General features: G+C 35.9%; 1 protein-coding gene across 1 annotated transcript; it reads left to right on the forward strand.

Annotated features, from left to right (window-relative positions):
• Positions 1 to 7,101: 7,101 nt before the first annotated feature.
• On the forward strand, positions 7,102 to 12,644 carry LOC143594003 (adagio protein 1-like). The gene is made up of 2 exons (XM_077073435.1): positions 7,102 to 7,416; positions 10,973 to 12,644. Exons 1-2 carry the CDS (start codon positions 7,190 to 7,192, stop codon positions 12,579 to 12,581), a joined length of 1,836 nt encoding a protein of 611 aa, XP_076929550.1. The 5' UTR covers positions 7,102 to 7,189; the 3' UTR covers positions 12,582 to 12,644.
• The last annotated feature ends 1,818 nt before the right edge of the window (positions 12,645 to 14,462 follow it).

A 14,462-nucleotide genomic window follows, 5' to 3' on the forward strand; every position in this document is an offset into this window, starting at 1 on the left:
GGGAAGGTTATAGCCTATGCGTCTAGACAGTTGAAAGTTCACGAAAGTACATACCCGACACATGACCTAGAAGTAGCAGCCGTAGTGCATGCTCTCAAGATCTAGAGGCACTGCTTGTGTGGTACTAAGTGTACTATCTATACAGATCACAAGAGTTTGAAATACTTCTTCGAGCAGAAAGAGTTGAATATGAGGCAGAGAAGGTGGTTAGAACTGATAAAGGATTATGACTATGAGATCAAGTATTATCCGGGAAAGACTAATGTGGTCGCCGACACCTTGAGCCAGAAGAACGCAGAAGTTATCGCCACAATCAAGTCTTATAAGTTGATCATCAACTCAGATTTCTTTGAAGAGATCAGCAAAGTGCAGATGGAAGTGTTAGCCGATGAAAGTTTGATGAAGAAAGAGAAAATTTTTGGGCAACAGACCGAGTTGATGGATAATACTCATGGGGTAAAGACCAGATTTGATAGAATGTGGATCCCTCAACATGGAAATCTTAGAGATCGAGTCCTAGACGAAGCCCATAAGTCTCGATACTCGATTCACCCAGGATCCACAAAGATGTATCAAGACATGAAGAAAGACTATTGGTGGCCAGGTATGAAGAATGAGGTGGTAGATTATGTCAGTAAGTGCTTAACTTGTTTACAGGTGAAGGCCGAGCACCAGAATCCGTATGGGAAGATGCAGCCGCTGGAGATACCCGAATGGAAATGGGAGCACATCACCATGGATTTCATAACTAAGCTACCGCGTACAGCTAAGAATCATGATACCATATGGGTGATTGTGGGCCGTTTGACGAAGAATGCTCACTTTCTACCTATACGAGAGGCTATCTCGTTAGAAACGTTAGCCAATATGTTTGTTAAAGAAGTGGTGACTAAACATGGGGTGCCGTTATCGATTGTGTCCGATAGAGATACCCGCTATACTTCAAGGTTTTGGAAGAAGTTCCATGAAGCTATGGGAACAAGACTAAACATCAGCACGGCGTATAATCCTCAAACAGATGGGCAGTCTGAAAGGACTATCCAAACCCTTGAGGATACGCTACGTGCTTGTGTGTTAGACTTTGGGGGAAGCTGGGATGACCATTTGCACCTGGCAGAGTTCTCTTACAACAACAGCTACCATTCGAGTATTGGTATGCCCGCCATATGAGATGTTGTATGGAAGACGTTGCAGAACTCCCGTATGTTGGGGAGAGATTGGTCAGAAGGAAATTGGGAGTTTGGAGTTAGTGCAAGAAACCTCTTCAAAGTTTGATCAGATAAAGGCCATAATGAAAGCTGCTCAAGACCGTCAGAAGTCATATGCCGATAAGCGGAGATGACCGATTGAGTTTAAAGTTGGAGACCACGTGATGCTTAAGGTCTCGCCTTGGAAGGGAATTATACATTTTAGAAAGAGGGGAAAGTTGAGTCCAAGCTACATAGGGTCGTTCAAAATCGTGGCCCGTGTGGGTGAAGTGGCTTATAAGCTTGATCTACCCGATGAGCTGACGACACATCCCGTGTGCCACTACTGGACATCGAGGTGGACGAGCAGCTAAATTATGTCGAGCAGCCAATTGAGATAGTCGACCGCAAGGAAAAGCAGCTTCGTCGTAAGGTTATTCCCCTAGTGAACGTAATATGGAAACACCGTAAGGGGTCGGATGCTACCTGGGAAGTTGAAGAAGAAATGCGCAAGTTTTACCCGCAGTTATTTAGTAGTAATAGTTAGGTTTCGGGGACGAAACCTCTTTTAAGGAGGGTAGACTTGTAACATCCGTATTTTCAAATAAATAAATAAAAGAGAAGTTTATTATTAACTGTGTGTCGTTAGTTTAATATTATGCGTGTTTATGCTTGGATAAGGTTTGGTTGGAAAAGGGAGTGAGTGGTGGGGCCCTTGGACCCCTATATATATAACCCAACCTCTCCTCCATTCCATTCCTTTCCACCATCACACACACTCAATAACACACACACACACTTTCTCTCTATCACCCGAATCCAATCCCGAGCCAAAAGAAGAAAGAACCTCGTGTGTAAACAACATCAAACACCAAAAAATATGTCCAAATCTTTGGGTTTGTCCAGATCTGAACCGAACTCGGAGCAAAAGGTAAGCTTCGGCCAAAAGGTTAAGTTTTATGGTCGGATTCGACATGCAAACTGATAGAACAACAGATCGGGTTGTAAGATGTAATAAAAACATAAACTTGGTGAGTTATAACCTCACGGGTATGTTATAGGACAAAAAGGTGATGTTCATACCTCATAAAACACGGGTATACAAAGTTGGTACAACCCAAAACCCATAAAAAAGGGTAAAATCGGGTCCTAAGGAAGAGTTACGGAGTGATTTGGCTTAAAATGGCAAAAAATGAAGAAAAGGAGGTATTTTCGCATAAGTCAATTTCGCATCGCATAGCCATGCGAAGTGAAATCAATATTTCGCATCGCACAGCCATGCGAAGCGAAAAAGTCATGCGAAATTCCATGCGAAATGGCCATGCGAAATTGCATGAAATTAAGTTTCTGATGCATTTTTGTTAAAGGACTGTTAATGAAAATAAAATTTTTCTGAGCTAACCTGGCAGCTCCTCCCCAGCCAGGGGCTCTACCCCTTGGACCCTGCTAGGGGTTGCCGCCTAGACCCCGCTACCGGGGGCGCTGCCCCCGGACCCCCGTTAGGTGAGGGTTTCATTAACTTAGATGTAAGAAGTAGTAATAATGGATAATTGACGCGCGTATTGTGTTGTACAGTTAGCCGTGCACAGCTAAGGAAGGGCATTACCATTAACGGCGAGAGAAACCGACTTTAGGTGAGTTCTAGCCCCATTTCTCTTGAAATATTTTCGGGGCTGTGTGCATACTTAAGACTAGTAACATATGTACTTATATGATTAATGAGAATGATTAATGCAAGGAATGGAAGAAAAATGTTAGAACTTATATGTGTTAGTTGTCTAACTTAACATGATTGTAAGAGTCTAAAAAGAATATAATGTAAGAATCAGAGTGACAGGCCCTTCTAATACCTGGGCAAGAATAGTAAGAGTCTCATGTAAGAGTCAGGGTGACAGGCCCTTATAATACCTGGGCAAGAATAGAGTGGCCGACTCTATGATATCGGTGCAAGAGGTCGGGTGGCAGACCCTTATAATGTCTGTGCAAGAGGTCAGGTGGCAAACCCTTATAATATCTGTGCGAGAGGTCGGGTGGCAGACCTTCATAATATCTGTGCAAGAATGTAAGATTAACTGTATGTTTGTAAGAAAGTACAAAAATAATGTAAGAATAATGCAAGAAATGTTTGTTTGTAAATAAAAGAATGTGTAAGAATAATTATTTGTAAATAAAAGAATAAAGTAATGTGAATGTAAGACGAACGGAAACAAGAACAGGACAATGGTAAGAACGGTACCTACGGGTACAAACGTGTAAGAATAATCCTGTAACTTGTTAAACTAGAACTCACTCAGCGTAGCTGACTTTTAGTATGCACGCAGGTGAGTAAGATGAGGCAGGTTGCTTGAGGTGGGACACGTGGTAAATGGATGAAGACTGGCATCGAAGATAGAAGATTCACGTGTTGTTCATGTTATTGTTTAAGACTTAAAGTATTTTTGTTAAGACAAGTACTTATGTTATGTAAGAATGTTTAATATTAAGTATTCCGCGAAAAGTTTTTAATTAACTCTGATTTTAGAACTGTGTTTACGAGTAATCCAATACCAAAGTAGGGTTACCAGGAACGGGACCTTACAATATTATGTAGTTTCTTTGTTGTATTTTATTTTTATTATTTCAATATATCTATATATTATTATTATTACTACTAAGTTTTATTATTAATTATATTACTGTGAATTTTGATTGTTTTTATATTCTCCCATACATATGACTTTTAGAGCTGAGGGTCTCTCTGGAAGTCACCTCTCTATTCTATTAAATAGAGGTATGGTGTGCCTACATCCCACCCTCCCCAGACCCTACTTATAGCTTTGCTATTAGTGGGATTTTATACTGGGTATGATTGATTGATTGATTAAACAATAAAAACATATATACAAATATATTATCTAATTTAAACAATCTTTTCATATGTAAAAAGTGGATTTACATAAATAAAAAGAATTTTAGGGATTAGTGACATTAATAGCTGAGAGCATTCTCAGCCAGTTTCCTAAAAATATGTGAGGAGGATTTGTAAATTATATGATATGGTTATGAGTGATTGTGAGTAGATGAGAGAGAAAATGTTATAGGGGAAAGTTAAAATTTGGGTTTCACTATTCATACCATATAATTTTTTAATATTTTCTAAAAGTGATTGTTAGTGAAGGAAAGAGAAAAAATAATAATAAAGGTATAAAGAGTATTATGTAATTAAACAGTGGAGAGAAAAAATAATTTTTAATGTAGTTATCTATAATATATATAAACAAAACCCCTAAAATCCTACGTGTCACGATGTGGTCGCTCCCCCCTTTTATAAAAGCTACCAGATTTCTTGATTTTAAATGGAGGCCTCTCATTGATTTAACCCAAATTCATGTGTATGGGTCTTACCAAAACCATATACCTCTTAAAATGGTTATAACATCTCATTAAATTAAAAATTAATCTTATCAATTGTTTGATATGAAAATCCTATAAAATAGGGATATATTAAAATTTAATATTCAATTTAAAAAGAAAAAGATATTATTTATAATTAATAAACATTTTTACAGTAAAAAACATAAGCTGGTCACAGATTACTACATACAGATAGTTTTTAAACAGGTTATAACATATCATTTATTTATGAAAACCCTTTCATTATCAAACCCTAAGTATATTATTAACTTTTTTACAAAGGGAAAGTGAGTATAGTGCTGTTAAGCACCTAAGCTTAAATGCGAAACCATCAAAACTATGTAGTTTTAATTAAAATTTTCTAAAAAAACATGTTTTTTTTCATGATTCTCTTTCCTTTTCATTAATTTACCCTTGATTAATTTGACGGGTGGTTGCTACAGTGGCAAAAATTTATTTTACATATAACAAATTACAATTCTTAGTTTTCAATTGAATTATTTTCCACTGTTTCATTCGAAAAGTAACCATTTGGGGATTTAACTTTGGACTCTTCCATAATTTGTCAATTTGAACAATGGTAACAATATTCGGTTTGAATGATGCAAAGGCATTTATTCAGCAACTCCCTTGTTTAAGCGTCATTTAATTTAGGGTTTTATTTTAATTGTTTTTATGACAATAATGAATCATGAATTTGGGGTTATACAGTAGGTTTGTTAAATTGGTAGAGGGGAAATAGAATCATGAAAAAGAAAAAACAAAATGTGTTTTTTTAGAAACTTTTAATCAAAATATGTAGTTTTGATGGTTTCGCATATAAGCTTAGGGGTTAGGTTATAATAGGAAGTATACTTTTTGTAGGAAGGATAAAAAGTAATTTTGTCCATTGATTTTGAATATGAAGGGTTGAGATTAGTTTATGGGGAAATCAAGTGTGAACACAAGGTAAAGGGCATAAAAGGAATAACATATTTGTTGACTTTCTCTCTCCACATGCAAGGCACATGCCAAATTCCCCCATCATTTTAAAACGTCCATAACATTTTTTTACGACGTTTTTATTGAAAAACAAATTCACCATAATAACGAATGTCTTTTATTATTTTATATGAGTACCATGTTGTAATATAAAAATTTTAAAAAAATTAGTGGGTTTTTACAAATTGTGTTTTACCGAATTGTGTTTTACAAAATTGTGTTATACAATAGTATTTTTCATTGTGTGTTTTTTTTCATAGTGTATTTTTCCATTGTGTTTTTTTCATTGTGTTTTTCATAGTATTTTTCATTGTGTTTTTTCGGACTTTTTCGGCGAGGTGGTAGCGGTGGGTGACGGTTGTGGTGGTGGTTGTAAGAGATGAGTGAAGATGTAATTGGGTTTTATGTAAGTGGGTTTTTGAAATTAATTTAAGTTGTTTTTGAGATTAAAGTAAGTGGGTTTTGATATTAAAGTATTAGACTAAAATACCCTCATTCCTAGCATTCTTAGGAAAATCAAACTTTTTATTTGAACCTAACCCTTTCCCCATATCACTTTCCCCTTTTTACAATAAAGAAAATAAAAATCAAAAAAATAAATATTAAAAAACAAAAAATGTAAAACAACCATTCTCTCAAGCCATCAGATTTGTAAATGATGGTTTCTCATGCATTTGACCCGAATTCACCGGTAAAGGTCTTACCAAATTCAGATAGCTCTTAAACGGGTTATAACATCTCATTATATTAAAAATTAATCTCATAAAATATTTAATATGAAAATCCTATAAAATAAGGATATACTAAAAATTAATATCCTATTTTATTTAAAAATTAAAAAAAAAGATATTAGTTATAATTAAGAAACAACTTTATAATAAAAAAAAATAAACGGATAATGGATATCACCAAACCAAGATAGTTTTAAACCGGATTATAACATATCATTTATTTGTGAAACCATTTTATTATCAAACCTCAAGTATATTAATTATTAAATTTCTTACAATAAATAAAATAAAATCCAAATATACATATATAAATATTAAAAACGAATAATGTAAAACAACCCCCGTAATACAGGAAATAAAATCTAGTATGATATATATGGATATAGGGTAGGGAATGGACTGTGAATGCTCTGAACAACCCAATATTCAATATAACAAAATTTGAATTGTTTCTAAAAACTCTATTTAGTTTTTTTTATTTGTTTCAAATAATTTATTATTTATTGTATTAATTTACATATTAACAAGTCTCTTTGTAATACATAGGTTCTAAACCTACTAATAATAATAATAATAATAATAATAATAATAATAATAAAATCTTATATATTTTAGCCAACAAAAAACGTGTGACGGTGGGTGCTAATAAACTCATAATAAGGTAAGTCGGTAACCCCCAGTTCCGTCCACACCACTCATTTCACCAAAAAAATAAAATCCCCAAATTCACACACAAAACCCTAATTCCCAAATTCACTCAATTACATCCAAATTTTACCATCTTTCATTCAAACCCATCATCCAATCACTCAATTCCTACAATCTTTACCATCCAATTTGTTTTTTTTTTTAATGGGTTGAGCCGATTATTGAATAATAAGCTGTTGTGAGGTTTATATGGAGTGGGATAGTAGTAATTCTGATCTGAGTGGAGATGAGGAAGGTGGGTTTTTGTTGAACGATGGCGGACCGTTGCCGTTCCCCGTGGATAGTTTGCTGCAACCCGCGCCGTGTGGGTTTGTCGTGTCGGATGCGTTGGAGCCTGATCATCCCATTATTTATGTCAATTCTGTGTTCGAGATTATTACCGGGTATCGGGCGGAAGAGGTTCTTGGTCGGAATTGGTGAGTTTTGTGTTTTGGATAGCTTGTTATTATTAATGGGAACATTGGATTTTAATAATTGAAACTATGACCTGTTGCCGGATAATAATCTATAGACCAATGACAATCTATTTGTATACTTGATTTATGTTTGATTGAACTTGATTTTGTTTGTTTATTTCTACATTTTTGTTCAAATCATCATTGTGAGCATGGTTGCAAGCAGCTAGGTGCTGCCAGGTCGGTCGACTATGGCAGTTGTTAATAGCGAATAGCTAGCGGTCAATAGTGACAAGCTACCTATACGCTACGTAGCTATATCGGTGAAATAGCGGGTGCTATTTGATGTTTAGCGATAAGGTATTAGAATTATTTTATTGGAAAAAATAGTGTTTTCAAATTCACAAATTTTAAGATTTTACGATGCAGTTGATGCTTGTTGGTGTTTGGTCGCTTAAAATGTCAAGTGGAAATTAAGTATAATTCTATGAAGTTATGCTACTGGCAATCTGGGATTGCTATTGACAACAAAAGTAAAAGTTGGGATTATTGTTTGTCAAAGTGTAGATATGGACTATTATCGGCCAATAGTTATAGTTTGAATGATTATAATCCAATTTTCGTTATTGTTGTTTAGCGCTTTTTCATAATTAAATGGAATATCTATCTTTAGACTTATATAAGGGCAACATCAACAAATGATATATTAATTTTTGATGGTGTGTTAGGAGTATGCCCTTAGTCAGTTAGTTGTAGAACTCGATAGGCGCTAGTCGGGCGGTAGAGTAGGGACTAGCAATTAATCGGGATTAGTCGGATTGGAATTTATATGTAATTTTTTAAATATGCATATACTATACATACCAATTTTTTGTATGAAAATTTCAATTTTGACCGATTTTAACCAAATAGAGATTAATGGGCAACGAGTCAGTGGGGTACCACCTAGCGATTAATCTGTGATTAATCAGAACCTATGCACGACTTTTACAACCATGAGTTATCTTAGTCTATGATTGAAACATATGGGGCTTTTGCTTAGTAGCTCTAGGGTTTCTTAGAATAAAGAAAGAGCGTAACAAGGGTAAGATTATAGTTTCTTGCTTTAACTGATACATTATCTTTGTAGTTTATATAAGGGCATAGATGCAGATTTTAAGCTGGCTTTCTTATTGCATATGAAGGCTTGTGCAGTGTTGTACTAAATTGTGAATGCACCAAGTCTAGCAAATGTTTTCCACTCTTGTATGTGTTATATGGCTAATTTTTTACTGCAAAAAAATACATTGGAGTAGCATCAAATTTAGTTTTCTATGTTTTCTTCCCAATAATGACATGAGTTTTGTTCATTAACAACTTTCTTTCTGTATTTAGTGCCTAGTATTCTATTCTGTTCCAAATGATCGGGAGTTGGATTGATAGTATCTTGAGTCTTGACATATATGTATAGGTTTGCTAGATTTATTTTCCGTTTAGGTCGCCTTGCTGCTTGTAGTCTTAACTTAGTTAACTTGACTTCCTGGTTTCTACTTGTACTAAAAAGTATTCTTTCTGATTTAGCTGTTGATTGACCGACTAATACCACATGTCTCCCCTCAGTGATATACCTGTAACCCATCCTACGTCACGTGTTCATAACATTGTGAATTGGCAACTTATGGTTACTTGTTTTATGCCTTCCTTACACCATATGCTAAGTTAACAGCCAAAGAAAAAGTTAGATACAAAGCTTGTTATTTGAAGCTATAGTTGCTTTTTTCTTTTTTATTGAAAAAATAGTGGGTTGATGTTTGAGTTTAGTGTGTTTATGTGCTTATGGCTGACACAACATAGGAGGAATATATTGGGATCGTTTGAACTATTTATTGAGGTCTGCCATTTTTGCTCTTTTAGTGTTGGAAGATCTATTTGACAAATTAGATAGATATAGAAAAACTGATACCGTAAAAAGATTGTCATTGTCACATCCCAGGCTCCATCAGAAAAAAAAAAATTAACTTCTAAACTTTATTTTATTGACTTTTACAAGTTTTAGTGATAGACTTGGGAATGTGTACTGCCCATGTTCACTGAACTATAAATTGTGTCTAGTAGGGAACAATGCAATAGCTATCCTTTATTTAAATATCAAAACTTTTTTGTTTAGGTTTTTGAGTTTTTATCAAGTGTTACACTTTTTGTTCATTAACCTAAATATGGTCTCTGGTAGGGGATGATACAGTATCCACATTAGCTGTTTGCTCTCAGCATTACGTTTGTATTATTGTTTATTCCAAAAGTTAAATATGAATTGAAATTCTGTTTTCATCTCTACACTTGACTGGAATTTCAAAAAGTAAAGAAATGGCCATTATGTGAATTCTTGACACTAGAAACTTGGATGTGTGCTAATTGGAGTCATGTGTTTGAGGTGTTTAGGGTCTGAACTCTGACGCGCCGGTTTCGAAAGTACTTGATTTCAATTTTCAACTTATATTATGAAATATGAATAGATACACATTGACAAAGACATATAACTTCCCATGACAATTGTTGGATGAATTGACAACATTAAAAGGAGTCATACTGTTGTAAGGAAAAACTTAGTTTCATTGTATTGATTCTTCTTTACTTATATCTTTTTTGAAAATAATGATACATTGTATTTGTAAGAAGATGCTAAAAATTTTGAGGCCTGATTTCTTAGCTCTTACATTAAATTTGTAGATCCTAGCCATGATTCAAGTTTTACTTTGAATGCCCCTTGCTTCTACAATAGATATCAAGTTGCTTTACTATTGCATTTTTACTTATGAACTCTAGGAATAAAGAGTTTTTTTTTTTTTTTTTTGCTAATTCTCAAATTTATTCTTGCAACTTAATAATATGCCATGGTATCTCTGTCATGTTCATATAACTTATGAAGACAAAGCGATACATCTATAGGCTGCCACGCATGCAAATTTGTCATATTTAAGCAGATGCGAAGTGCAATGCAGTGTCACTGCCATATATAATAGCTGTATGAAGTGCGTACAATAATTAACCTTGCACCTTACAGAGGCTTGAAAAATGTTAGCAGTCCTACTTTTTCATTATTGTGCTTGTTTCACATTTTTGCCATGACAATATTGTTCACTTGCGAAGGCCGCTGTTTAATATCTCATAAGTTAACTTCACATTCTGAAAGTTCTGTTTTTGCACACATGGATATGGTGTATATGTATGTGTAATTGTGTATAAATACTTGTGTGTACTGTGTAGTATACACATATTTGAGAAATTAGGAGGTATACTTAAGGAAATTGTGGTGCAAAACTAACTTTGTTCTAATGATGATTGATGAGTCTACAAATAGCAACTAGATGATGAAATCAATGAAGTTATACACACTGTTCCGTTACATAAGTAACAAAATGTGAACATAAACTAAAATACACACTGCATCTTATGTTACAGATTTTTGGTCCATTGACGCTAGCTTTGTGCTTTTTTACTTTGTCGGTGATGCCCCTAGTTGTTATTTTTTTCTTACATTGTGTTTCAATACTTTTAAACATTACTTGTTTTCTTTTCTAATGTTTGTATTTGTTTTCAGTCGGTTCTTGCAATGCAGAGGCCCGTATGCAAAAAGAAGGCACCCACTTGTGGACTCCACAGTAATCTCAGAAATTAGAAGATGCCTTGAAAACGGGATTGAATTCAAAGGAGAGTTACTAAATTTCACAAAAGACGGTACCCCGTTAATGAACCGGCTGCGTATGACCCCGATATACGGTGATGATGAAGTAATAACCCATATCATTGGTGTCCAGTTCTTTACAGAAGTTGACCTTGACCTGGGCCCACTTCCGGGCTCCACAACCAAAGGAACCGTGAAGTCATCTGACCCGTTTCGGTCCAGTCTTCTCTCTTTTCGGTTAACCCCAGACGGGACCCGCAGTCCTTCCCGTGGACTATGCAGGATTCTACAATTAAGTGATGAAGTGATTTGTTTAAAGATTCTCTCACGGTTGACACCGCGAGATATTGCATCTGTAGGCTCGGTTTGCAGGCAGTTTTATGAAGTGGTGAAAAATGAGGACTTATGGAGAATGGTGTGTCAGAATGCATGGGGTAGTGAAACCACTCGGGTTTTAGAGACAGTTCCTGGTGCTAAACGGTTAGGGTGGGGTCGGTCGGCTCGGGAGCTTACTACACTAGAAGCTGCCGCATGGCGGAAAGTGACGGTTGGTGGTGCAGTAGAGCCGTCACGGTGTAATTTAAGCGCGTGCGCGGTTGGAAACCGGGTTGTTCTGTTTGGTGGCGAGGGTGTTAATATGCAACCTATGAATGATACTTTTGTACTCGATTTAAATTCTAGCAAACCCGAGTGGCAGCACGTGATAGTCGGCTCACCGCCACCTGGCAGGTGGGGTCACACACTTTCGTGTGTGAATGGTTCTAATTTAGTGGTTTTTGGTGGGTGCGGGACCCAGGGTTTGCTTAATGATGTGTTTTTGCTGGATTTAGACGCTAAGCATCCTACGTGGCGTGAAATTTCCGGTTTAGCCCCTCCGCTTCCACGATCATGGCACAGCTCTTGCACCCTTGATGGGACAAAATTAATTGTTTCGGGTGGTTGTGCGGATTCTGGTGTACTTTTAAGTGATACTTTTCTACTTGATTTGTCAATGGAGAAGCCAATTTGGAGAGAGATACCTGTCACGTGGACCCCACCTTCTCGTCTTGGACACACTTTATCGGTGTACGGTGGTCGAAAAATTTTAATGTTTGGTGGTCTAGCTAAAAGCGGGCCCCTCAGGTTCCGGTCTAGTGACGTGTTCACTATGGATTTAAGCGAGGATGAACCGTGTTGGAGATCCGTGACGGGTAGCGGGATGCCCGGTGCTGGTAATCCCGGCGGCATTGGTCCGCCACCTAGGCTTGACCATGTAGCCGTGAGCCTTCCTGGCGGGAGGATACTAGTCTTTGGTGGGTCCGTTGCCGGTCTTCACTCAGCCTCGCAGCTCTATATTCTTGACCCCACGGAAGAGAAACCCACCTGGCGGATATTGAACGTACCCGGGCGGCCACCGCGGTTTGCCTGGGGCCATAGCACATGTGTCGTTGGCGGTACACGGGCCATTGTTCTTGGCGGTCAAACTGGTGAGGAATGGATGCTAAGTGAGCTTCACGAGTTATCTTTAGCGAGTTCTGTTATCTAAACGTTTGTAAAAAGTCGAACACAATGTGTGATGCATGCGTGGAGATCTCCAAGAGGTACGATTTTTGTCCAAAATGTGGAAAGACGGTGGTTATGTGCCGATTTGGTTGAGTCTCAGGTTTTTTGGTAAGCAGTAATTGACAGATTGGGATAGGGTATGAATTATGATATACTTGGGTTTTGTTTTTCATAATGTAATGCTGTGGTTTAAGGTTATGTGTTGGTTGGTTGGTATATAGGAAATGACAAAATTTGTTCTTAACCTTGTGTACTGAAAGCTGTATTCAGCTCTATTATTATGTTCCCAGAAAACCATAAACCTTCTTTGGCTTTGGAAGGACCTTCTTACGGGTAAGTTTTTAGCAGGACATGCTTAGTTATTTATTTTATTATATGTATGCATATGTATCAATATATTTTTGGGTGTGGGGTGCTTTTGTGAATTAACATGAAGTCGCTAAGCGGACCTTATCCGACTGACTGGGGAGTTAGGCGTACTCGGAGTCCTCAAAGAATAAACGGAGAGTACTTGGACGTTGTAAATATAAAGAAAATTAATTTTTGGATATTATATATATATATATCAAATATCATAAGTTTACTAATAATTATAACATAATAGATGAATATAAATATAAATAAAAAAATACATTTTTAAATAATAAGTTATTTCTTCTTCTTCTTCTTCAATTCGATTGGGGTTAGCATGTCGCAGTTCACATCCTCATCCTCTTCATCGGCGAAATCAAGGTCACATGCTACTGGTAAATTAGATTTGTTTTGCTCTTGTGGTACAAATACGTGCTATCGTGTAACCCCGGTCGTCGATTCCTTTGCTAAGTATTTTTAATACTCAATTTTCAATTAGTTGTTTTTAGTTTAATTGAATGAAATTAGTTGTTAAATTAGCTTGTATAGAAGTTAATTTTGAATGAAATAATTGTTAGGGTTAGAATTAGGGGTGTCCAAAAAGCCCGAGCTCGATTAAGCTAAGTAGGGTAGGGTAAAATAGGGTAAAAAATTATTAATCGGGTTATTTGGGTTAACCCAATTAATCAGCTTCTTGTACCTAATGTTATATAACTAGCCATTTAATAATATACAGAAACAACTTGTTTGATAAGCAAGAAAATAAATTTAGGAACGAGACTTACATGAGCAATTGCATTACAGTTTCAGTTGGCGTGATTCAGAATGTGTGTGATGTAAAAATTAATCAAAAAGTGTTTGAAAATAGATCGTAGGGTAGGGTGGAGTGGTGGAGGGGTGCTAAACGGGTTGTGTTTGTTGATTGGCAGTCTAAGACACATAACCCGAACACGACCCACATACTTGTGGGTTGATCTGAACGCGACCTGAATCTGAAAATAGTGTAAGACACGAAAATCTTTACACGGCCCACATACTTGTGAGTTGATCCGTACACAACCCATTCCACCGGAAGCTTTTTTATTTATTTGACTTCATTTAAGCACTACCCTGTTGTTCTCACTATAGAAGTCTGCTTTCTAAATTGTACAATTACCTACGATACAGTCTAGAATAATAATACAACTGAAAACATTTCTTTACATTAGATAGAATTCCATAAATGAACTAAAAAAGAAATGCACATCAAAGATATGTGCAATGACAAAGGATACAGTAAAAAAAATAGCATTCAATACACTGCTTTTTAATAAAAAAAAAATAAAAAAATAGTATTTTACATCTACTCCTCATATTTATCTCTATATAATTAAATAATATTTATTTGTTTATTTATTTTTATTATATTTACTTTTTCTATAACTCACAAAAGCATCTATTTAATTAAATACTATTTATTTATTTTATTGTATTTACTTTTTCTATCACTCACGAAAGCATATATGAAACGAAG

This window comes from Bidens hawaiensis, unplaced genomic scaffold, assembly GCF_021521415.1.
Source record: "Bidens hawaiensis isolate Kalapana, Puna unplaced genomic scaffold, B.hawaiensis_p1.1 tig00042991_1, whole genome shotgun sequence".
NCBI classification, from domain to species: domain Eukaryota; kingdom Viridiplantae; phylum Streptophyta; class Magnoliopsida; order Asterales; family Asteraceae; genus Bidens; species Bidens hawaiensis.

Excerpts from the sequence above, each read along its gene's own strand:
- LOC143594003 (XM_077073435.1), top strand. The coding sequence starts at position 7,190 with ATGGAGTGGGATAGTAGTAATTCTGATCTGAGTGGAGATGAGGAAGGT. Across the intron at positions 7,417-10,972 it reads GAGGTTCTTGGTCGGAATTG|TCGGTTCTTGCAATGCAGAG; the intron begins GTGAGTTTTGTG and ends ATTTGTTTTCAG.